Raw genomic sequence first — 20,094 nt, 5'->3', positions numbered from 1 at the left:
AGGAGTCAAGGATCGCCTGTTGGGCACTGGACAGCGAACAGAAGGCGTTTGCTGCTTCATCACCATTAGGTAATGGTATCCTAATGGTTTCCTTCTCTGCGCTCTTTACCCGTAGGTAGCTCCAAATGACATGCCTTCGATTGATGCATAGATCGTGTGGGTCAGAGTGCATCATCCTAAACCGTGTTTACTAGCCTGAGCCGTGAATAGAAACGGCCTCCAATTGCCAAAACAGATATCACAGATCTTATTTCTATCTTCGAAGCAAGTACAACCGTACCAGTTGTATCCGCTCTTCGCGCATATGCAGTCGGTGACATTCCATGCGAGCGAGGGATGAGCGTCTGGAATGCTTGTGCCCACTCCGACCCGGTTATAAGCCCTCGTCCGAACACCCGAATAACGCCGAGAAGCACTTTTTGTCTGATATCCAGAGGCCTCAATGTTGCGGTGTATGTGTTAAAACGTGAGGCTTCCATCCGCTGTTATTCAACTCACCCCCCGTACAGCCAGGTGTATGCTATTACCATGTGTCTATTACCTTATTAGGTTCACTAGGAGATCGAAATGGCCACACGAGTTCCTAGCTGCAGTCAAGACTTGATAGGCATATGACCTGTATAGCTCCGCTACTTAATGCAGCCGTACGAGACGTATTCATTCAGCTCTCCGTGTAATGCTAAACCTTGTAAGACAAAAACATCTATCAGGATCTGACTACATCTAGAAATCCGCTGGCTCAGGTAACGTTGCCGGCGTATCCTCCCGAAACGTATCCGTAATCAAATGCGCAAAACTCGCAGACCAGGCCACCCGCGGCGACAGGTACTCCAACCCCCACAGATCAGCCACAAACTTCAGGATAGACGTATGCGTGAACTCGCCGTTCCCATCTGCTGGTCGGTTCTGCACCACCCCCTTACCCACCCACGGCGACATCAGCACCGTCGGCACCCGGATCCCCAACCGGTCAAACGCAAAGGTGGAGGGCTTTCCGTCCCGCGCCGTCTCGGTGTAGGTTAGATCATCGCCCGCAGGGACGTTCTCCGGGGGCGGCACGTGGTCCGCGAACCCGCCGTGCTCGTCAAAGGTCAGGATGAAGAGAGTCTCGTGCCACTGCGGGGACGAGCGGAGCGCCTCGTAGACGCTCTTGATCCAGCCCTCGCCCATATTGATGGGCGACGGCGGGTGGAAGGACATGTACGAGCAGCATTCCGGGTTGATCCAGGTGAACTGGGGCAGGGTGCCTGCTTTGGCGTCGCGGTAGAACTGGTCGATGGGGCGGACATTGGTCTCGCCGAGACCCGACACGGCGGTCCAGCGGTAGAAGAGCGCGTCGGGGAGGAAGCCGGTCGTGTTGGAGTAGTTGATCCAGCTGATGTTGTGTTCGGAGAGCTGCTCGAAGATGGAACGCTGGGGGAGCGCCGACCTGTCGAAGTCCGGGTCGTTGGTGCCGTGGCCGTGGGAAGTGCCGGACGTCAGATAGGCGCGGTTGGGGTTGGTTGGGCCGGGAACAGCAGCGAACCAGCGGTCGAAGAGCACAAAGTTCTCGGCCATGGCGTTGAAGACGGGGATGTGCTCGGGGGTATAGTAGTTGATGACCTCGCCGGCGCGCGAGAGGTTGCCGTCGATGCCGTATGCGGCGATCTGCTCCGCGACGAAGCCTTGCATGTTGGGGGCGTCGAAGTCGGAGTCTGGATGGTAGGTGCTGTACACTTGCTGATTCCCGCCGGTGATACTGTGGTCCGGATCATCCGGGGCGATGTTCTTCGCCGTGGGCTGTGCGCACACCATTGGCGAGTGGGGATCGGAGATATTGGCCGGGTTGCAGTACGTGCGGTTCACAAGCCCGTCAATACTGGGGCTATATGTGAGGCCGCCGGCATAGTTGTCGAACGACAGGTTCTCCTGCACCAGAACCACGACATTCTTGATCGGACTGGACAGTCTGCCGTGGGGCACATGAGGCGCCGCGCCTGCGCCAAAGCCCAGCGTGAAGAAAACAGCCAGCGACAGGACAGTCATGGTCAACAGCAGCAGCGAGATGGCGACGAGAGCCCACCAGGAACGGGGTCGTCTGCGCGACCCCCAGATATTTATCTCCGCTGGGGGATCATGCGGCAGCAGATGCTCCGTCTCGTCCGCGGCATGTTTCCCTGCCGGAAATGAGGCATGTGCATCTTGAACTGCTTTGGGTTGCATTTTGACAGTGGTTCTGTAACCCTTTCAGGGGATGTTGATAAGAATCGTGAGAATAACTCGCCCGTCATCCACGAAGATCATCCTCCCTCCCGGACGTGGGGTTGATCTTGGCTGCTGATCCTGATCTGATCATCCGGCATCCACTCGCCCGTCAACATGTGGGCGATACTGCATCTTATTGGGCACAGCAGCCCTAGTGCCTGGGAGTGCGAGAGCCTGTCTTCACGAGAATAACCGGCGCGTGGCTGGGGGAATGAAGATTCTATTGGCTTGTCACTTTGTGGCGCTGATTTGCGGATGTCTCCCGCACTTGGAGTCTTGGACACAATCTCTCCATTTGCTGATATGCCTCTATTCACTATTGTACAGTTCTGCACCGATTATGATGCATCTAGATTCCGTTACATTCAATTCACCGTCCCCTGCTTGTAGTCCATCGTTGACTGGGCATTGCCCGGGGCGCCCTCCTCCGCCTGTCCATCGTTGCGGTCAGACGTGGAAGACAGCTGCTCCTTCTTGACAGTGCGCCATTCCATAGGTACGGCACCCAGGATGGCAAGACAAGCCATGATGAGACCAACCTGGAAAACTACCTGCAGCGAGTCATTATAAGCCCCCAGCGATGCAACACGGTCGTCGACAGGAACGTGCTCCAGAAGCTGGGTGGCACCGGTATTCTGGACCGTTTGCGAACTGATCGCCAGACGCTTGGCCAGCTGGTTGCTGAGCACGTTCTCGCCGACCGACGTAAAGACGGCGCCAAACAGCTGTTGCGCAAAGAACATGAGCGACGCGCCGATGGCCACCTGCTCGCGGGGGAGCACTGTCTGCGCCGCCATGTTTGGTATCTGGTTGCAGGTGCCGAGGCCAAAACCATACAGCACCTGAAAACCAATCCATTTGGCGCTTGACGTATGGACCCCGAGAGTGGTGAGCAGACCGGCGCCGATGGAGGAGAGGACGATGCCGAGCATCAGAAAGGGCGTATAGTAGCCGATGCGGGAGACTAGCCCGCCAGTGAGAATGGACGCTACCACCAGTGACAGCAGCATCGGGAGGAGGCGGATGCCGCTGTCGACGGCCGAGACGCCGTCAATGACCTGGAACCAGAGGGGAAGATAAATCACGGTTGGCTATTAGCAGGCGGATCCCATCAGTGGAGGTTGAAATCCAGCCGACTCACCGAACACGATCATGTGTGCGCCGAAACAGCAGCTCGCCCAGAAACCGGAGGCGATGCTCCGTTGTAGGAAGACTCGTGGTGGCAGCGTTGCCTGCTCTGGCTTCCATACCTGGATCAAGACGAACGCGATCAGACACAGGAAGGTCAGCACCAGCAGCGCGACGATCCGGCCCTCTCCCCACTAGACGCAGTCAATACCAGTGGTGAACAAAGCCAGTGATGAATGAGAACGTACTGCATACTGGGAGCCACCCCACTGCAGAGCCAAGCAAAGACAAACGACTCCAGGCATAATGGTAAGTACTCCAAGTCCGTTCAGCTGACGCAGCTTCCCCTTCAGCGGCTTCGGGGCGTTCTGATGGTCGGGTATTTCGAAAAAAAGAAGGGTGGTCGCGATAACTACTGCTCCTAGGGGCAGATTGATATAAAAGCACCATCTCCAGGTGACATTGGTGGTAAAGGCACCGCCAACCAGTGGGCCAGCCACCGAGGCGACCCCAAACACAGCCCCAAAGGCCCCCTGATACTTGGGCCGCTTGTGCAGTGGGAGCGCATACACAATAACTGTCAGGGCGCCCGCAAAAATCCCCCCAGAACCCAGGCCAGCAATGGCTCTGCCGAGAATGAATCCGATCGAGTTTGGAGCCGCGCCGCAGAGAGCCGAACCGACTTCGAACAGGACAATGGACGTCATGAAGGTGGCCTTGATGCTGAATACAGTGTATACCTTACCGAACAGCAGCTGAAAAGCACAGTTGGTCAGGAGGTACGCCGTCCCATACCAGCCAATATCTCCTGCTGAGTGGAACTCGTCGGTGATCTGGGGAATCGCGGGCGAGATGATGAGTCGGTCCTGCAGCGGTCAGTACACAGAGTCGACCATGAGGGAATGGGATTCACCATACGAGGGAAACCAGAAACATGCCAATGAAAATGGATGTCATCAGCAGAGCGAGCTTGAGACCGGTTGGGTAGACAATGTCATCCTTGTCCTGGTCTTTGGCCGCGTTGAGGGGCTTCTCTTCAGACATCGTCGTACTTGGTAAAAAGCCGTGGCGAACAATTGAAAGAGAGATCAATGAGGTACATTCAAGCTGAGGGTAATTTGAATCATGCGAGAATAATCCATGAATCGTGAAAACAAGATGCCAGTATTTATATGGCAGCGAGACCTCTCGCTGCTCGGGGCTCAAAACTCTTTTTTTGGTCTCCGAACGCCGACCGCTGTTTCTCTTCTTCTTTTCCCTCAACTACCCCGGACTCATCCCTTATCCCATGCAGAATATGCAACAATGACCCCGTCTACAGACGACCAAAAATTCAAAGGCTACTCTTGCTTGACTTGTCGGCAGCGAAAGGTCAAATGCGACCGGCGTGCTCCGTGCTGCAACTGCATCAAGGCCGACAAGCAATGCACCTTCGTTCCCCCGGCGCGCGGGAAACGAAAAAGAACGAAACCTCCCCGAGAAGGTCTGCATGCCAAACTGGAACGGTACGAGAAACTACTGAGTTTGCATGGCATCAAGACTGAGCCATCCGATGATTTGGATGACTCTGGCTCCGAATCTGATGCGTGCATGGACGAGGATGTCAACACCGTGGACACCCCACGGTCCACACTCGAGGAGACGAAACCAAAACTCATCATCCGAGAAGGCGTATCTAGATACTTTGACAGGTGAGTTGCGCTATCTCTTCTACCATAGCTCACAGCGTCTGATATCGTGCAGTGCACCTTGGTCTATTTTCGGAGGCGGCGAGGTAGGCACAGTCCTCATGTTCTTTCTGGCTACCTCGGTCTTGTCTAACGTCGTTTAGTTTCAACATCCAGAAGCCGGTGGGCCTGTGGATGAACCGCTCTCCGACCAAAACGCGCTGTTCTTCGGACAGAATGAGAAAGTCGAAGATCTCGCAAGCCTCCACCCGCCTGTGCAGATACTGCCGAAGCTAAGGGATATATACGCGGATCGGGTTGACCCTCTGGTTAAAATCCTGCATCTTCCGACCTTCTTGGCTACGTTGGAGAACGGACTGCGACATCCGTCGGGGCGATCCGACAGCCTCGAGGCTATCATGTTCGCTTTCTACCTGGCGGTTGTTAGTACTCTCGACGAAGACGAGTGCCAAGATCTATTTGGAGTCTCAGAAGCGGTCATACATTCCCGCTATAGACTCGCAACCCGACAAGCTTTGGTCAATGCCGGATTCCTGTCGACTTCCAATCCACTGACTCTTCAGGCATATGTATTGTTTATGGTAAGGATAGCTATCCAGCCCTGTTCACTGCGACTAACGGATGAAGATGTGTGTCCGGAAGAGTTACCCATGCGACACTTTATTTGTCCTGTCCGGCGTCTCCATCCGGCTGGCACGCAAAATGGGACTCCATCGCAATGGTTCACTTCTCGGTCTCTCGCCGTTTGACGCAGAAATGCGAAGACGACTATGGTGGCATTTGGTCCATGTGGACTTTCTGCTCGCCGATGTGCTGGGAACCAGACCGTCAATGGATATCTCCTGCGCGGACACCAAAACGCCCCTCAATGTCCATGACGCGGATCTGCATCCGGACATGACCGATCTGCCGCCTGAACGCCACGGCATCACCAATATCTCCCTTTGCCTCATCAGATACCAGATCATGGTCTCTTTGCATGATTTCTCAACATCTTCCCCTGCCGATATGCGCTGGGAAGTATTACTTGGGCCCAATGTCCCTCCCGCCAAAAAGGACCATATCATCAGCCAAATCGAGGATCATCTAGAACAAAAGTACTTGCGGTATTGTGACCCGGCAAACCCACTCCATACTTTCGTATCCATCATCACCCGATTCTCCATATGCAAGATGAAGCTCGTTGCTCATAACCCACGCCAATTCGCCTGCAGTCCCCCGAAAGATCTTCAAGCGGAGCGCGATATCGTATTCGCCAACGCCACAAAACTATTGGAATATGTCGCCTTGGTGCAAGGCGGCCATTGCGGTCTGGAGAAATACACAAGGCAGATCGGCACAAGCGCACTGTGGAACGCAATGCTTTACATGCTGATCGAAATTCGACATCGCGGAACCGGGCCGGAGGTGGACCGGTCGTGGCAGTTGATCGGAGTCGTGTTTTCCTGCCCTCGGATCTTTGGCAGAACCCCTCCCCAGGTGGACACGGTGCTTCGCAAGTGGACGCTGGAGGTTTGGGACCACTATGTTGCCACTTCGAAGATTGAGGGGCTGCCAGAACCATTGACGCCTGAGTATATCAATGAGATTCGTCGGTGGATCAGGTCGAGAGGCGATCTATCTCGAAACGAACCGCGGGCTGCGGACCGTGATCCTGTTGCTGAACCTTCGTTCGGCTGCGCCCAAGTACCATACGATGGACATGAAAGGCTTCCTGGTTCCGGAACTCTTGACTCTTACGAGTTTGATGACATTTTGTCTTTCGAGATGGACCCGAATGAATGGATCCAGTGGGAGCAGTTGGTCGCAGGGGGGGCCGCTCCTGAGTGCGCGTATACATGCTCTCGAGAAAGACTAGAGTCATCCAGTTCCAACCCAAACAGCAATGGACGTAAATGATCCCCAATTGATACTCAATGAAACCAACATTACACTTCTCTTCCATTGGCAGCTCCTTCCAACTCTTCTTCGCTTTCCACTTGGTCTTCCTCATCCTCATCCAGCGAGCTCTGACGTTGTTTCCTATCCGTCCCATTGAATCATTGCCGCCCGCGGCAGATCTTGCCGGAGAACAACGCGTATTCTGTTTGCTAACGGGCGATGTTAGATGGTCAGCTACACTGATATCGATGTTTTCGATGAACCTGTGCATGTTGACGAGGCATGCTGTAGCAACCCAGGATCTATTCTGCTCGATCTCTAAAGGTGACTTGCACGGCGAGGAACTCACATCAATGATGCACCAGTAATTGTGGTTCTGGACGGTGGCGGCCCGCTGCGGGGGACTATGGAAGACACGGTCAGAGAGAACGTTAAGCGATAAGTCTGGAAAGTCTACAGACTCAAAGAATGGTGTCCCAGCCTCGTGCATGCCATGCAAGCCGCAGACTCTGCTGCAGCTGTCGTTCCGCTGTATTCGTGTTGCTTGAATCAGCCCAACCACAGCTGACTCCTCCAGCAATGTATGAGCTCGTCAGGCTGAATCCCGCGGCTGTCCTCATATCTTGTGGCTATTAGATCCTGCTTCTCTGTGGTGGTCAGACTTCGGGTGCTACGCAGTTCCCTGGTTGCTGCGAAGACGGTTTCTGAATGCTTCATCGGCGTCGGTTGAAAATGATCTGAAATCTCACCGTAGTCGCGGAAGAATTGCTTAACATCCTCCGGTGTCTTTGTGTCTTGGGCTTGTTTGATGCATTCTGGGGTCAGTTCTAGGCAGGAAGCATCCAGTTCGGAGACGCTATCGTAAGTATTAGTTTATTCTCCGTATGTTTCTTCAAGTCATGGCTGACCTTGTAGGAGATGTGTAGGTTAAAAGTATTGGTTTCGGCGTCTTTCAAGGCATTTGAATGCTCTTCCCCGGACGCCCCTGAAACGGATCCAGTGCTGCGGGTATACAGGAGGGGGTAGATATCCAAGGGCTGAAATGGCGGATGGCCTGGATTACAACGGACGTTGACAAGTCGGTTCAAGCTTGAAGAGGTATGCTGAACCTGCAACTATGCTGTAGTCATTAATGCGCGTAAGGAAACCGGCTTACATGGTGTTCAGATCAAGCAGGCCGGTTTGGCATTTGACAAAACCGCCAAGACCAAGGTGGTAGAGGGTTGAACGAAGCTTTCCAAGGCTTCAAAGTCGGCCCTTGAACGGCTATATGTGACGAGGGACTATGTTGCGCCTTAAAATGGGCAATAGAATTCCGCGATGATTGAGTGCTGGTATAGCTTTTCACTTCCATGCTAATCAACAATTGTCTGTTCCGTCCCAGAATGTCCTGTCGATAAGTGATATTGTTACCCAAGATATGCATTATCATTTCTACTATACTAAAGTTAGAAGACTAGGCGCCTTTTAGCTTCGTAGTTTGATGGTTAATAGATATGCCCTCCCTTTTTCTCCCTTTCTCACGAAGGGGACAACATCCCACATACATACGAGCCTGACTATAGGAGTCCAGCAAAACGCATTTTATAACAACAGTTCACTTCGACGGGTCTTCTGCCAAAGACCCAGTAAATGTCTTGACAGTAAACCGACTCCCAAGACTGACCGCAGTATCCTCGGAAGCTCGGAACGGAGCACGATCACCACCCATGAGAGGATCACTCTCGGTATCGATGAGTTCTGACGACATCGGGAGAACAGTCACACCCGTCTCCTGATCTCCATCCGTGATCTGATACTTCGACGAGCAGGAGCAGGCAGGACAGAAGGCGACAATCTTCGGCCGACCCACGCGGGCCAAATAAGCCTTGTATCTGACCATAGCAGCCCGTAAGACCGCGTATGTATGGAAAAGACTGGAGAGTTTCGTTAGCTTCCACAAAAAGATAGGAGAGGTATCTATTGGAGCTTACCCTGAGACAAGGCATGCAAGATTGCCATACACACAGACCACATGCTGGCTCACGAACCTGTCAACGAGGAGCATAGTGAAGTATATCACTGTGAGATATATTGCGAAGAAAAGATCGGTGATGATAACTTTCACGCCAGCGGTGGATACTGGCCATGCTGGATATCGCCTGTACCAATAGAGCAACATAAGAGATGATAGGCCAGAGCTGCTCAGCTAATGGGAAAGTATCCATGGTTAATCATGTCATGAAGGGAGGGAAGAGGGATGGCTGTACTTACAGCTACTAGCTGGTTGATCGAAGCAGTCTGGCCATTTGCGATAAAGATGCCGGTCAGGTTGAAGGGAAAAGAGACGATGGCGATGACAATGAGAGTACTCCGAACATTGGCAAAAGCATTATCTGGTCGATGCTCAAGTTTCCCCATCATGGCAACCGACTTCGGGTGTATATGCCAGAATGTTTACGAAGCAGGAGGTCCCTGTTGGATCTTAAACCCAATGAATGGTGCTGCCTAACTTGAGTTGCTGCCAAGTCAATCGGCGCTTATGCTTGTTTCAGACAGCAAGGAATTGGTGTCAGACCTGGCAGATCGTTGCTTTGTTCATTGTCGAGGTTGGGCGTAAACCAGGTACAACCCTTGCCCCAGTATTGTAAACTAGAGAGTCAGTGGCCTGTAATATTGTCAGATGTGCTATGCAGCTGTGCCAACTGCACGAGCTCTTATGAGAAAGCTAACCGTGCGCATGAGGCCCTTTTACGAGCCTGAAAGATACACTCGGCCTCCTGATTGGATTATTACCTAAATAGGCCCTGAGGCACGCATTGCCAAAAGAGGAATCGTGCTATTTGTCAAAGAGACCACAATCGGCTCAAGGCCCAAGGACTGTCAAATGACCTGTACATTTTTGTATTTCACAATACGGATAAATATCATGGACGGTCGAATCGATTCGAGGCGTATAGCTTCCCTCCATCGTTACCCCGCATGTCGGTTCCCTGGAGTCCACAGCGCGTGTATAAATCATTCTAGGAAGTCCCACCCGTTCTATTTCCCTTCGTTTTCAAAACAGTAGCTTATGCGTTTAATGTTAAGATGACGCCGTCCCTCCTCCCAGAATCGCATTACGGCGATGTAGTCGCATCAATGAAACCCCCGTCTAACGACCCCCAGATCATCCAAACCCCGCTTCGTAACCCATCGTTGCAGGTCACAGCAGACCACCAACTCAAGTTTGTCGAAGCGCCAGTGTACGCTCCCCGACGCGGGGAAGTTCTTCTTCAAATCAAGGCTACTGGAATTTGCGGGTAAGACGGTCCATCAGCCCGGACGATACATGTCCTGACCCTTTGCGCTCTAGATCCGATATCCATTTCTGGAAATCAGGTCGAATCGGCCAGCTAGTGTTCGAGGGGGATTGCATTATCGGCCATGAAGCGGCCGGCGTAGTCTTGAGATGCGGTGAAGGCGTCACCAAATTCAAGCCAGGTAAGGCACAGCATCTCAACATATGACTTACACTCTGATAATTCCCAAGGCGACAGGGTCGCAGTCGAACCTGGCGTTCCATGTGAACAATGCTTCCTCTGTAATGATGGCCGGTATAACCTCTGCGAAGACGTACAGTTTGCCGGAGTCTATCCGTACGCAGGGACCTTGCAACGATACAAAGTCCATCCTGCGAAGTGGCTGCACAAGTAAATCACCTCACTCCTTGTCTCGCGCAAGCTAAGCTGAACGTACTTCCAGGCTTCCAGACGGCTTTTCCTACGCCGAAGGAGCCCTCCTCGAGCCTCTCTCCGTTGTCATGCGCGGCATCCAAGTGGCCCGCCTAAATCTCGGCAGGGGAGTCGTAGTGTGCGGCGCCGGACCCATCGGTCTCATTGCTCTTGCTGCAGCGCGCGCATCAGGCGCCCACCCGATTGTCATAACGGACGTTGAGCTGAGGCGGCTTGCGTTTGCGAAAGAGATTGTGCCGAGCTGTATTACATACCAGGTTGATCTCGCGAAGGATGCGCAGGACAACGCACTCGCTATTAGGGCCCTCTTCGGAGACAGCGAGTACGTTGCGCCAGAGGCGGTGCTTGAGTGCACGGGGGTGGAAAGTAGTGTTTGTACAGCGGCGTATACTGCGCGCCGGGGTGGTGTGGTGGTTGTGATTGGTGTTGGGAAGGCGACTATGAATAACCTGCCCTTTATGCACATGTCTCTTGCAGAGGTGAGATTCACTCTGAATCTTGGGCGAATCCGTGCTAACGATGGCTAGATTGATCTGCGGTTCATCAATCGATATCGGGACACTTGGCCCTCGGCCATTGCATGCCTCAGTGGTGGGATTTTGGACCTGAGGAAGTTAGTAACGCATGTCTTTCCCTTGGAGAGGGCAAAGGATGCTCTGCATTTGTGTGCAGATCCACGCAATGGGAGTATAAAGGTAATGGTTGTGGATGAAGTCGATGCTAGTGTATGACCTGTAGTGGGAGAATAATATACACTGTTTCTCCTCCAGAGAGGACAACAGGTGGCAACGCTCGTTACTATAGCCCTTTTCCACATTCGCGTGTAGAACTAGTCCAAGAACACAAAGTACCGCAGAATGAAAATATCATGTATAGTACGAGGATCTTTTGAAACAACGGCTCGCAGATCTCTGTCGTCTCTTCCTTATCTCCTACATGCTATCCTACAACACCATATTTGGGCTCCTACTGAGCAACTCTGAGTTTAGCCATTTCTCCGTTTCTACCCAAGTCTACCGTTGAGTTCACTGTTGATCCAATTCTTGTAGATGACATTAAGTCTGCTAGCAGGATTAGCGGCGACTTAATCTCTTAACTTTCGAATTGCTACCGATCTATCTCTTCCAGCTGGTGCTAATGCATGAAGCTATCGTGACGCAGTCACCTCCAAGCCTTGCATATCTCTTCCCTTTCTGTCTATATATTGAAGAATGAATTGCAACGTATCTCCTTAGGCGAAAGGAGGAGGTGTCTCCTCCTTTTCACCCCCAGGACTCGTGTGACCCTACGCACGCCTCCAGGCTCAGTCTCCGCCATCATAATGCGAATCATGTTGAGGAGACTAGAACCCCTCATATAACAAGCAGGCTGCCTTTCTTGTCCACTAGCTGAATTCAACCAGTCTCCAGAAGAATTTTTCAATCCTTGTCAACAAAATTGGCCGGTGGCTTTTGTTTTCAAGGATGATCTGCTGTTACACCAACCAAAAGCAGCCGGTACTTCGGGGTTTTTCTCTACTTACCATCCCGGCTCCAGCATTGTCTCGGCGACATAACGAAAAATTAGTGAAATGCAAGTTCGCTGACATGTTGGCACAGATTCATTTCAGATCGACTACGCCACCTGTGGGCTCGCAACAGCTACAAGTGTGCCTAGTGGTGCAAGACACGACACTCCGGCAGATGCTGAGCCCTCTGATTCCCGAGGTGATCATTCTTCGTCCAAGTTGCAAACAATCAAGGCGTTTAAGCTTCTTCATTCTCCCCATCCTCCCTCCACATTCTGCGCCTTGAAAGTTGCTTCCACTCCCTCTTTTGACGAATCAACAGGATATGACTGCAGGCCATTTCTTCGCACATCCATCATGATTAAGACTGTTGACCTCTCATTGCAATTCCCCAGACCTCCGGACTCCTGTCTGTGATGGAAGTCACTTCGCCTCGGTCGGGCGCCATGGCTTGATGGATGTGCTAATTGTCGTTCTTAGGAGCTCTTTAGCTGTAAGTGTTGGATTCGTCATTTCTTACCAGAACCAAGACCCGCCAACTTCACATTGATCCTCAAAGAATAGCTCATCATCGCTAGCTGGGTCAGTATCATCGAATCCATTTAGACGAACATTTTCCATCTTGCAGTCGGTTCATCTAAGTTTGTTTCTGCACTATCCATAGTGTAAACATACCACAGTATACAAGACCCTTCCCATGGACTTCCATAAACCTAGAAGTGCCAATTCCATGAGGTGCTTGATTTCGCGGGTTGTAAAGGGTCTTTGTGTCCGCCCAGACCACGGTGTCCTTCAAACGGCTCCAAAGCCATCATCATTGTTAGTTCCATGTCGGAACGCGAGGAAATGACATCGACCATCTTGCGGCTAGATTTTGTAGGCTGAAAGAGTCTCTGCCTCTCCATCTCTTTTCAGAGAGCAGGCCACCTTTTCTCAGGGCTGTTATCAGACTGCGGATGTTTGATAACAAACTCATTCTTTTTGTTCTTCCATTGAGACGCCTTCCACACATTAGGATACTACGCTGCACCAAAGGAGCGATGAGGATATAAGTTCTGCCGCTCTCTCCGACGAGCTTCATTCCTCTGTGGAGTACCGAGGTATACTCCATATAAACCACTGGCTTGATATGGTGACGTGTGTATCGTCTGAGGTGAAGCTCTTTGAAAAAGGTAGCTAGTCCAGCAATTCCATGAATAATCAAAAGGGGGCCTTCATCAATTGGCAGGGACATGTATTCCCCAAGTTCGACTCGACTTTTCTCAAAGTTTCCTATCAAGGCGAGGCATTACCCTAAGCTTTGATAACGATCTGATACCTGAAAGAGGCTATGGCAGTTTCACCGAGTCAGATTGCTTCCTCGGCCTTCACGTATGATGCATAGCCACAAGGCCCACAACTAACCTAGCTTGCTTAACCCAAAGGGGCATATATTTCGTTGAGAGCCACCTGCAGCAGTAGATATCACGCTTAAGCAGCTACACAAATGCCTTTACACGATCAATCCATGTATGGATCCCCTTCTTCACAACGGGTAGATAATTCACAGTGATTCTTCCAGGATCCCCTCTCTCAAATTATGAATGATCACCGACTTTCGAGGTTAATAGGTCAGGCTTCATCAATCGCGATCGCAACAGGCGATGATAAGGTTGATATCATGGAAATTGGCACCTTAACCGAGTTATCAACTAGCGCCATGTTGCCAACTACAAATCACTTGTCCCGAAGTTGTTACGTGGTGGAGCTTACGTTTGCCGAGATGATGACGACGACAGCTCGCCGAAACCCCTTGGCCCCAGTCTTGGGGCACATCGTGGACTGACTTGCCTCACCCTTCGTCCTGTACTGAAAGACTAACTCGTTCTATCGTGATGATCCTCTTGTGGTTATCACCATCATCCAAAGGGGCTACTCCACGCCTGTCGACGACCTCAAATTCTTTTTGCTAGTCTCTTAAATGATATGGACGACCAAACCGGCGCGCCACAACTGATGGCTCCATTAGCCAAGGTCTCCTCCCCCCGAGTGGAGTCGTCCAATTTGCCGGTGGGTGAATTACGGCCTAGAGACCTCTTGTGGCCGGCGTCATCAGCCGCTTAGAGGGCTGTCTTGGCGAGTGTGGAGTATCGCGCATTTTCAAGGCTGATTCGTTCAGAATTCAATACTTTATTGCCTGGGCGCCTCCGCAATGATGAATTGCGGATACAGAACCATTGCATCCGAGGAAAAGATTGACAGACTCCTCCTGATTATGAGGGGCCCGAGTACAGAGTACGAGTGGGATAAAAGTCCTCGAGTACTCCAGCTCTTGACCCCTTCCCGCGGGTTCAACTCGTAGAGTCAACGTTACCATGTAAATCTCCATTCCAACCTCTCTTCTCTCGCAAGCTTCTCCCAGACTCCAACTCCAACGTTGGTCCGCCGTGTCCCAATGCCCTCTTGGACTCGGACTCCTGCCTGCTTCCGTCGCCAGTTCTCGAGACTTCCTGGTCCATCTCCCCTGTCGAGCTCACGGAGCCGGTTCTCCGGCCTCATCTTCACCGTCGCTGGTGTCGTCATCAGTCTCCTCTACCTGTTCTATGTTTTCGTTGTTCCGCAACTGCTTCGATTCCGTTTACGACTTGATCTAAGCCCATATGATCTGGGATTCTACGGCTTAGGTCCTTCCCGAAGCTACGCATCTTTCGAGTACGAGTCTCCCGTAGTAGAGATCACAGAATGGGCGTCGGGATGCGACTCGCGATACACATTCCTTGCTCCGCGCGGTGACTCGGTTGCTCACCCTGGGCCCGTCATTCTGGATGCTGATGGGGAATTGGTGTGGATGAAGTATAACTGGGACACAACGCAGGATTTTAAAGTACAGCGATACAATGGCGCAGATTACTTGACATACTGGGAAGGGACTGAAGTGGAAAGTCGTGGTTCCGGGTCATGGTACATGGTGGGTTGGCCCTGCATCCAGTGTTCCAGATAATGAAAATGGGAAGCAAAACTAAGAGATCCTTCATAGCTCGATTCGACCTACACCCAGAAATACCAGATATCCCCCATCGGCAACTTCGGGGGCGGCGATCTGCACGAGTTCCACATCACAGAGCAGGGGACAGCGCTTGTCACCGTCTATGACCCTATTCCGGCGGATTTGACTTCAATCGGCGGACCTGAACTCGGCTGGATCCTTGATGGGGTTTTCCAAGACATCCACATCGAAACAGGCGAGTTGCTTTTCGAATGGCGCGCGTCACAGCATTACCCCGTCACCAGCAGTTACGAAGCACTGGACGGTGCGGGGAAGGATCGCAATAACGCGTTCGACTTCTTTCACATAAACAGCGTCGACAAGGATGAGCAGGGTAACTATATTGTCTCTGCAAGACATCTCCATGCCGTTAGCTACATCGACCACGTCACCGGAAACGTGCTATGGACTCTCGGCGGGAAGTTGAACGAATTCACGGACCTGTCTCACGGACAGGCGACCAATTTTGCCTGGCAGCATGATGCCCGGTGGCACGCCAACAACACCATAACACTCTTTGACAATGCAGCACATTCAAACAGCGATCCCGACAGCGAAAGCCGCGGCATGGTCATCCAACTCGATCTCTCCCAGCGCACAGCCGAACTGCTCGCCGCGTACTATCATCCTCAACAGATGAGATCTGTCTCCCAAGGCAATGTCCAGATTCTCGATGAAAGTGGTCGGGTCCTCGTTGGCTGGGGCCACAGCGCAGCTTTCACGGAGTACACTGCCGATGGGGACTTGCTCTGCGACGTCCATTTCGCGGCTTCTGCATTCTTCTCGTTCGGTCGGGTTGTGTCTTATCGTGCATCCAAAAGTACGTGGGTGGGCAGACCGCTGACGATCCCCGACGCGGCGGTCATGGGCGACCGTGTGTATGTGAGCTGGAACGGCGCGACGGAGGTGGTAGCCTGGCGGCTGGAAGTCTGGGACGCGCGCGCTGTTGAGGGCAGCACGTTTGACGTGGTCGCCCAGTTCGCGAAGACTGGATTCGAGACGGTGATTGAGATTCCTGAAGAGCTGGGCAGTCCACTTTTTCGCCTGGCGGCTTTGGATGCCGAGGGTAATGCGTTGGGGTACACCGAAATCCTCCAGAAGGATCAGGGTGTCGATGTGGATGAACTTCTTGACCTGCATAATTGGATCGTGGCCGCTGCTTTTATTATTAGTGTTGGGGGTCTGTTACTCGGGTTGTATCAATGTTGCGGCTGCTGTCAAATCCTTCCCCGATGCCGTCGTCGTCCGAATGAGTATCAGCTGGTAGCTTTTGGTGATAATGATAACGGTGAGAACGATCCAGTCTGAGACACGGATTCCCTACTTGGTTTACCACAAGCATCCCCATATGTTTACATGGTGATTCTCAGGTAGATATCACCGACCGCATGTTATCCTTATTCTTGCTCTATTCTGTACGTATTATAGACACATGGGTATATCGAGGTGCATATCCGAGATAACTCGCCCAGCCCGAGATAGGGTTGCTGCCAAAGCAGTTCGCCGGGTACTGAACTATCAAGCCTCAAGTTATTCCTGGACACTGGCATCCGACGAAGAATCAAAAGCAATCTCCTGGATGGCAATATAATCCGTATACCAAGTCCTGCCGTTATCGGTCGTCGCAAACCCAGCGTCAGTACACGAGAATAGCGCCATGGTCTTGCCGAACGATTCATCCGCAGCGCTGAGTGTGACCGTTACGTTGGTGATTTCTGCCCTATTAGTCTTCATCCGTACAGCTGCACTGACCAGGAACTACATACTGTAACCCTGCAAAAGGCCACAGTTGCCTGAGCCGGTGTAGCACTCGTTCGAGGAGTAGAGATATTTAAGGTCGTTGTCAAGCGCTGATACTGTCAGTGCTGATCTACTTGACAGTGGATGATGCTTACCGTCTGATTGCTGCGAAACAACCTCGCCGTTCACAGTGACCGTCTGGTAGACCTTGTTGTTCTCGACAGAAACTGCGCCGGTTAGTATTCGTCTAGCTAGCTGAGCTGAGCTGCGTGAAGCACTCACTCTCGAAGTCGAGGTTGGTCTGCGGTGGCACAGGTACGTATGTTTGACCGACCTGGCCGTCTACATACACTCAGCATCCAGCCAGGTAGTTCTGTTGAAAAAAATCTTACCAGGCGTGTACGTGCTAGCAGCCACACACCACTCGGTGCTATTCGCTGAACAGCCCCTATTTCTGCGATCAGCTTCCCGGTCGGCGTAGGGAGTCAGAAGTCTGAAGCATACTGCGACTCTTGATCTGGAGACCAGTTCAGAAGCGGCTGGTACAGATTCGCGTTTGCGTCGCCGTTCGTGGAAGAGGCTCCTACCCAGACGGAGACCCAGACCTGGTCGGAGGGTGAAGATACCTTCACACCTGACGGAACATCCGGTGGGACGAGCGAGTAGGTCGCTTTTGTGATAGAAGCGCCGGTTGGAGGACCAAGGTAAAAGAGACTGTTGCCGAAGACCCAGGAGTCGGCGGGCATGGAGGCCGTAACCCCCAGGGCTAGGGTTAAGGGAATGGAAATGTATGCGTAGTGCATTCTGAATATTATTGCGGGAATGTCAAGAAGGTTGAATGTAGATATCCAGATCTACGGGGATTGTGATTACAAGTGTTATGATCGGAGTGCGACGGCTGGTATATAAGCTATCACCCTCGACGTAGCACGCAGAAGTAGAGTCTGCACTAAGCTTCATATTGAGTGAAGCCAGTCGGCCATTGTGTTATCAATCGTCGTATTCGTAAGCTCCACTGGAAATGTCTATTGTATATTGTGCTTCTGTACTTAGTGCGAGACACTGAGACAAATTGATCACTCTGAAACCGAGTCATTTGGCTTTGACTCCATCGGTTTCAAGTAGAAACAAGCGGAAGCTGTCGGAATTCAGATGCTTCTGAGGGATAAGCTTGGCTAGGTTAAGCTCGTCTTCTGAGGACTCTAAACTTCGGGCCCCTGACAAAAAATATTGTTATTCGATGCCCCTTTGAGATGGCCGCGGATCATCATAGCAAAAATCCATCCCTAACCCCTTTGTCCTGATCGGCATGCTTAGCCGTATGGAACAACTTAATGCAATTGATGCGATTGGACGACAATAACACCAAATGGCGAGTGCGTTTCGACAGTTAACACAGATATATTGGTTATTAGCATAAAAAACATCGAACTTAACCATTAGACCAACCGCAACCCCGCATTTAGCGGGATTGACATGCTGCAAGAATGCGTCTTAGCATTGACCCTCGGTCACTTTCACGACGATAATGATCATCTTGGTTGATAGGAAAAGAAATAGCCAATGAATGTTGGCTTCGTCCGATCACATAAGCGATTGCTGACGGCAGGTTGCCATGTCCAACTGTCCATGTTCCTCCGAGTATCTCGTCGTTAGCCAGCTGTGGGCAACAGGTCGATACAAGAAACAATCTCTGCAGAGCATCGCATTTGCAACATGACCTCAACCGAAAAACAATTTACCGTCGCAATAGTAGGCGGTGGAATCGGAGGCCTCGCGCTGGCTGCAGGACTCTTGCGCCGCAATGTGCCTGTTCAAATCTATGAAGCTGCTCCCAAATTCAAAGAGATCGGGCTGGGTTTGACGATAGGGCCAGCAGCTCACCGTGCGATGCCCTTGATTGATCCTCAGATCCGCCACGTATATGATTCGCTCATCACGACCCATGCCGACAGTCCCGGGTATGAGCGATTCAAGCAAACTTGGTTTGAAGTTGTCTGGGCCTCAGGTCCAAAATCGGGACAGGTTCTCATGAACTTGAAGGCCTTGCCGTCAGGGCAAACCACCGTACGGAGAGCGGATTTCTTGGACGCCTTGGTTGGGCTGGTTCCGCCTGAGATTGCGCACTTCGGAAAAAGGCTGATCAGGCTAGTCGAATCGCCGACCGGTGTGCATCTGTACTTTGAAGACGGCACCTCTGCAAGTGCAGATGTAGTGGTCGGTTGTGATGGGATCCATTCAAAAGTCAAGGAGTTTATGCTACCAGATGAGTATGAGCAGACCATGCCACGGTACAGCGGAATGTACGGATATCGCGCAGTCTTGGATATGGAGACGATGGTCGAAGCGGTCGGTGACCACCGTGCTCGAGTAGCGACCATGTATGTCGGAGATGGTGCATATGGGATTTCATATCCCATCATGCACGCGAAGAAGGTCAATGTAGGTCTCTATGTCCTGCACGATATGTGGGACGACGCAGCGTGGGTTCGTCAAGCTAGCAAGGAGAATATGGCAAGGGACATGAAGCATATGGGGGAATATGTCAACCGGCTGGTCGAGGTATGCGGAAAACAGGAATCGCATTTTACAGCGCCTCCAGCTGATAGTGGACCATGACAGTATATGCCGGATCCCTCGCAGTGGGCCATATTTGATCATCCACATTTGTCCACCTTCGCGAGATCGCGTATCGCGATTCTCGGGGATGCGGCTCATGCTTCCACCCCACACCAAGGAGCAGGAGCAGGACAAGCAATTGAGGATGCACACGTACTGGCAGAGCTTCTTGGGGATCGGAGGGTAATTGAAGCAAGAGACGTCCTTGCAGCATTTCAGGCATACGATGAAGTACGACGGCCACGGAGTCAGAGGGTGGTAACAAGTAGCAAAGAGAACGCATACTTGTTGTGTTTACACCTGCATGGAGTAGAACATGATGAGGAGAAATTGAGAACAACTTTTCAGGAGCGGTTACGGTGGCTTTGGGATATCGATATCCAGGACCAAGCAGAGAGGGCAAGGCGGATCATGTTGAAGAAGATGCAGAACAGCTCGAGTTGAGTGAGTTGAGTATCAATGAGTGAATGAATTGCACCTCCTCAGCTGTACTTGAATGAGAATGATTCTCTCCAGCAAATCCAGATTCCTGCAAAAGGTTCCCATCCT

The 20,094-nt window shown here is 51.9% G+C and overlaps 8 protein-coding genes across 8 annotated transcripts; 4 read left to right on the top strand and 4 right to left on the bottom strand.

Annotated features, from left to right (window-relative positions):
* Positions 1–361: 361 nt before the first annotated feature.
* Positions 362–2,428, bottom strand: AFUA_3G01530 (putative phosphatidylglycerol specific phospholipase). The gene has a single exon (XM_743381.2). It carries the CDS (start codon positions 2,200–2,202, stop codon positions 724–726), a length of 1,479 nt encoding a protein of 492 aa, XP_748474.1. The 5' UTR covers positions 2,203–2,428; the 3' UTR covers positions 362–723.
* Positions 2,429–2,609: 181 nt separating this feature from the next.
* On the bottom strand, positions 2,610–4,416 carry AFUA_3G01520 (MDR family MFS transporter; the record flags this gene model as incomplete). The annotated part of the gene is made up of 4 exons (XM_743380.1): positions 2,610–3,335; positions 3,393–3,566; positions 3,621–4,238; positions 4,291–4,416. 4 exons carry the CDS (start codon positions 4,414–4,416, stop codon positions 2,610–2,612), a joined length of 1,644 nt encoding a protein of 547 aa, XP_748473.1.
* A 77-nt stretch (positions 4,417–4,493) lies between these two features.
* Positions 4,494–7,110, top strand: AFUA_3G01510 (uncharacterized protein). The gene is made up of 4 exons (XM_077804279.1): positions 4,494–5,063; positions 5,116–5,146; positions 5,204–5,641; positions 5,688–7,110. The coding sequence occupies exons 1-4, from the start codon at positions 4,513–4,515 to the stop codon at positions 6,957–6,959; spliced, it is 2,292 nt and encodes a 763-aa protein (XP_077660437.1). The 5' UTR covers positions 4,494–4,512; the 3' UTR covers positions 6,960–7,110.
* A 1,109-nt stretch (positions 7,111–8,219) lies between these two features.
* AFUA_3G01500 (uncharacterized protein) lies at positions 8,220–9,438 on the bottom strand. The gene is made up of 3 exons (XM_743378.2): positions 9,195–9,438; positions 8,915–9,129; positions 8,220–8,857 (listed from the first exon to the last, which is right to left on the bottom strand). The coding sequence occupies exons 1-3, from the start codon at positions 9,342–9,344 to the stop codon at positions 8,539–8,541; spliced, it is 684 nt and encodes a 227-aa protein (XP_748471.1). The 5' UTR covers positions 9,345–9,438; the 3' UTR covers positions 8,220–8,538.
* A 418-nt stretch (positions 9,439–9,856) lies between these two features.
* On the top strand, positions 9,857–11,573 carry AFUA_3G01490 (NAD(P)-dependent alcohol dehydrogenase). The gene is made up of 5 exons (XM_743377.2): positions 9,857–10,222; positions 10,276–10,403; positions 10,453–10,612; positions 10,665–11,133; positions 11,182–11,573. Exons 1-5 carry the CDS (start codon positions 10,011–10,013, stop codon positions 11,383–11,385), a joined length of 1,173 nt encoding a protein of 390 aa, XP_748470.2. The 5' UTR covers positions 9,857–10,010; the 3' UTR covers positions 11,386–11,573.
* Positions 11,574–14,010: 2,437 nt separating this feature from the next.
* Positions 14,011–16,494, top strand: AFUA_3G01480 (arylsulfotransferase family protein; the record flags this gene model as incomplete). The annotated part of the gene is made up of 2 exons (XM_743376.2): positions 14,011–15,108; positions 15,178–16,494. Exons 1-2 carry the CDS (start codon positions 14,596–14,598, stop codon positions 16,492–16,494), a joined length of 1,830 nt encoding a protein of 609 aa, XP_748469.1. The 5' UTR covers positions 14,011–14,595.
* Positions 16,495–16,716: 222 nt separating this feature from the next.
* Positions 16,717–17,785, bottom strand: AFUA_3G01470 (uncharacterized protein; the record flags this gene model as incomplete). The annotated part of the gene is made up of 6 exons (XM_743375.3): positions 17,431–17,785; positions 17,319–17,374; positions 17,209–17,268; positions 17,082–17,153; positions 16,953–17,036; positions 16,717–16,901 (listed from the first exon to the last, which is right to left on the bottom strand). Exons 1-6 carry the CDS (start codon positions 17,727–17,729, stop codon positions 16,717–16,719), a joined length of 756 nt encoding a protein of 251 aa, XP_748468.2. The 5' UTR covers positions 17,730–17,785.
* Positions 17,786–17,949: 164 nt separating this feature from the next.
* AFUA_3G01460 (uncharacterized protein) lies at positions 17,950–20,082 on the top strand. The gene is made up of 2 exons (XM_077804278.1): positions 17,950–19,488; positions 19,549–20,082. The coding sequence occupies exons 1-2, from the start codon at positions 18,643–18,645 to the stop codon at positions 19,987–19,989; spliced, it is 1,287 nt and encodes a 428-aa protein (XP_077660436.1). The 5' UTR covers positions 17,950–18,642; the 3' UTR covers positions 19,990–20,082.
* The last annotated feature ends 12 nt before the right edge of the window (positions 20,083–20,094 follow it).

The sequence above is a fragment of the Aspergillus fumigatus genome, chromosome 3, assembly GCF_000002655.1.
Source record: "Aspergillus fumigatus Af293 chromosome 3, whole genome shotgun sequence".
NCBI lineage: Eukaryota > Fungi > Ascomycota > Eurotiomycetes > Eurotiales > Aspergillaceae > Aspergillus > Aspergillus fumigatus.
Note: the sequence above shows the minus strand (reverse complement) of the source record. Positions and strands in the feature narration are given on the sequence as shown.

Coding starts and splice junctions, on each gene's coding strand:
- AFUA_3G01490 (XM_743377.2), top strand. CDS start 10,011: ATGACGCCGTCCCTCCTCCCAGAATCGCATTACGGCGATGTAGTCGCA. Junction 10,223..10,275: donor AAGGCTACTGGAATTTGCGG/GTAAGACGGTCC, acceptor TTTGCGCTCTAG/ATCCGATATCCATTTCTGGA. Junction 10,404..10,452: donor CGTCACCAAATTCAAGCCAG/GTAAGGCACAGC, acceptor ATAATTCCCAAG/GCGACAGGGTCGCAGTCGAA.
- AFUA_3G01530 (XM_743381.2), bottom strand. CDS start 2,202: ATGCAACCCAAAGCAGTTCAAGATGCACATGCCTCATTTCCGGCAGGG.
- AFUA_3G01510 (XM_077804279.1), top strand. CDS start 4,513: ATGAATCGTGAAAACAAGATGCCAGTATTTATATGGCAGCGAGACCTC. Junction 5,064..5,115: donor GTATCTAGATACTTTGACAG/GTGAGTTGCGCT, acceptor GATATCGTGCAG/TGCACCTTGGTCTATTTTCG. Junction 5,147..5,203: donor CTATTTTCGGAGGCGGCGAG/GTAGGCACAGTC, acceptor AACGTCGTTTAG/TTTCAACATCCAGAAGCCGG.
- AFUA_3G01460 (XM_077804278.1), top strand. CDS start 18,643: ATGACCTCAACCGAAAAACAATTTACCGTCGCAATAGTAGGCGGTGGA. Junction 19,489..19,548: donor ATGTCAACCGGCTGGTCGAG/GTATGCGGAAAA, acceptor GGACCATGACAG/TATATGCCGGATCCCTCGCA.
- AFUA_3G01500 (XM_743378.2), bottom strand. CDS start 9,344: ATGATGGGGAAACTTGAGCATCGACCAGATAATGCTTTTGCCAATGTT. Junction 9,130..9,194: donor CGATCAACCAGCTAGTAGCT/GTAAGTACAGCC, acceptor CTTTCCCATTAG/CTGAGCAGCTCTGGCCTATC. Junction 8,858..8,914: donor CTTGCATGCCTTGTCTCAGG/GTAAGCTCCAAT, acceptor GAAACTCTCCAG/TCTTTTCCATACATACGCGG.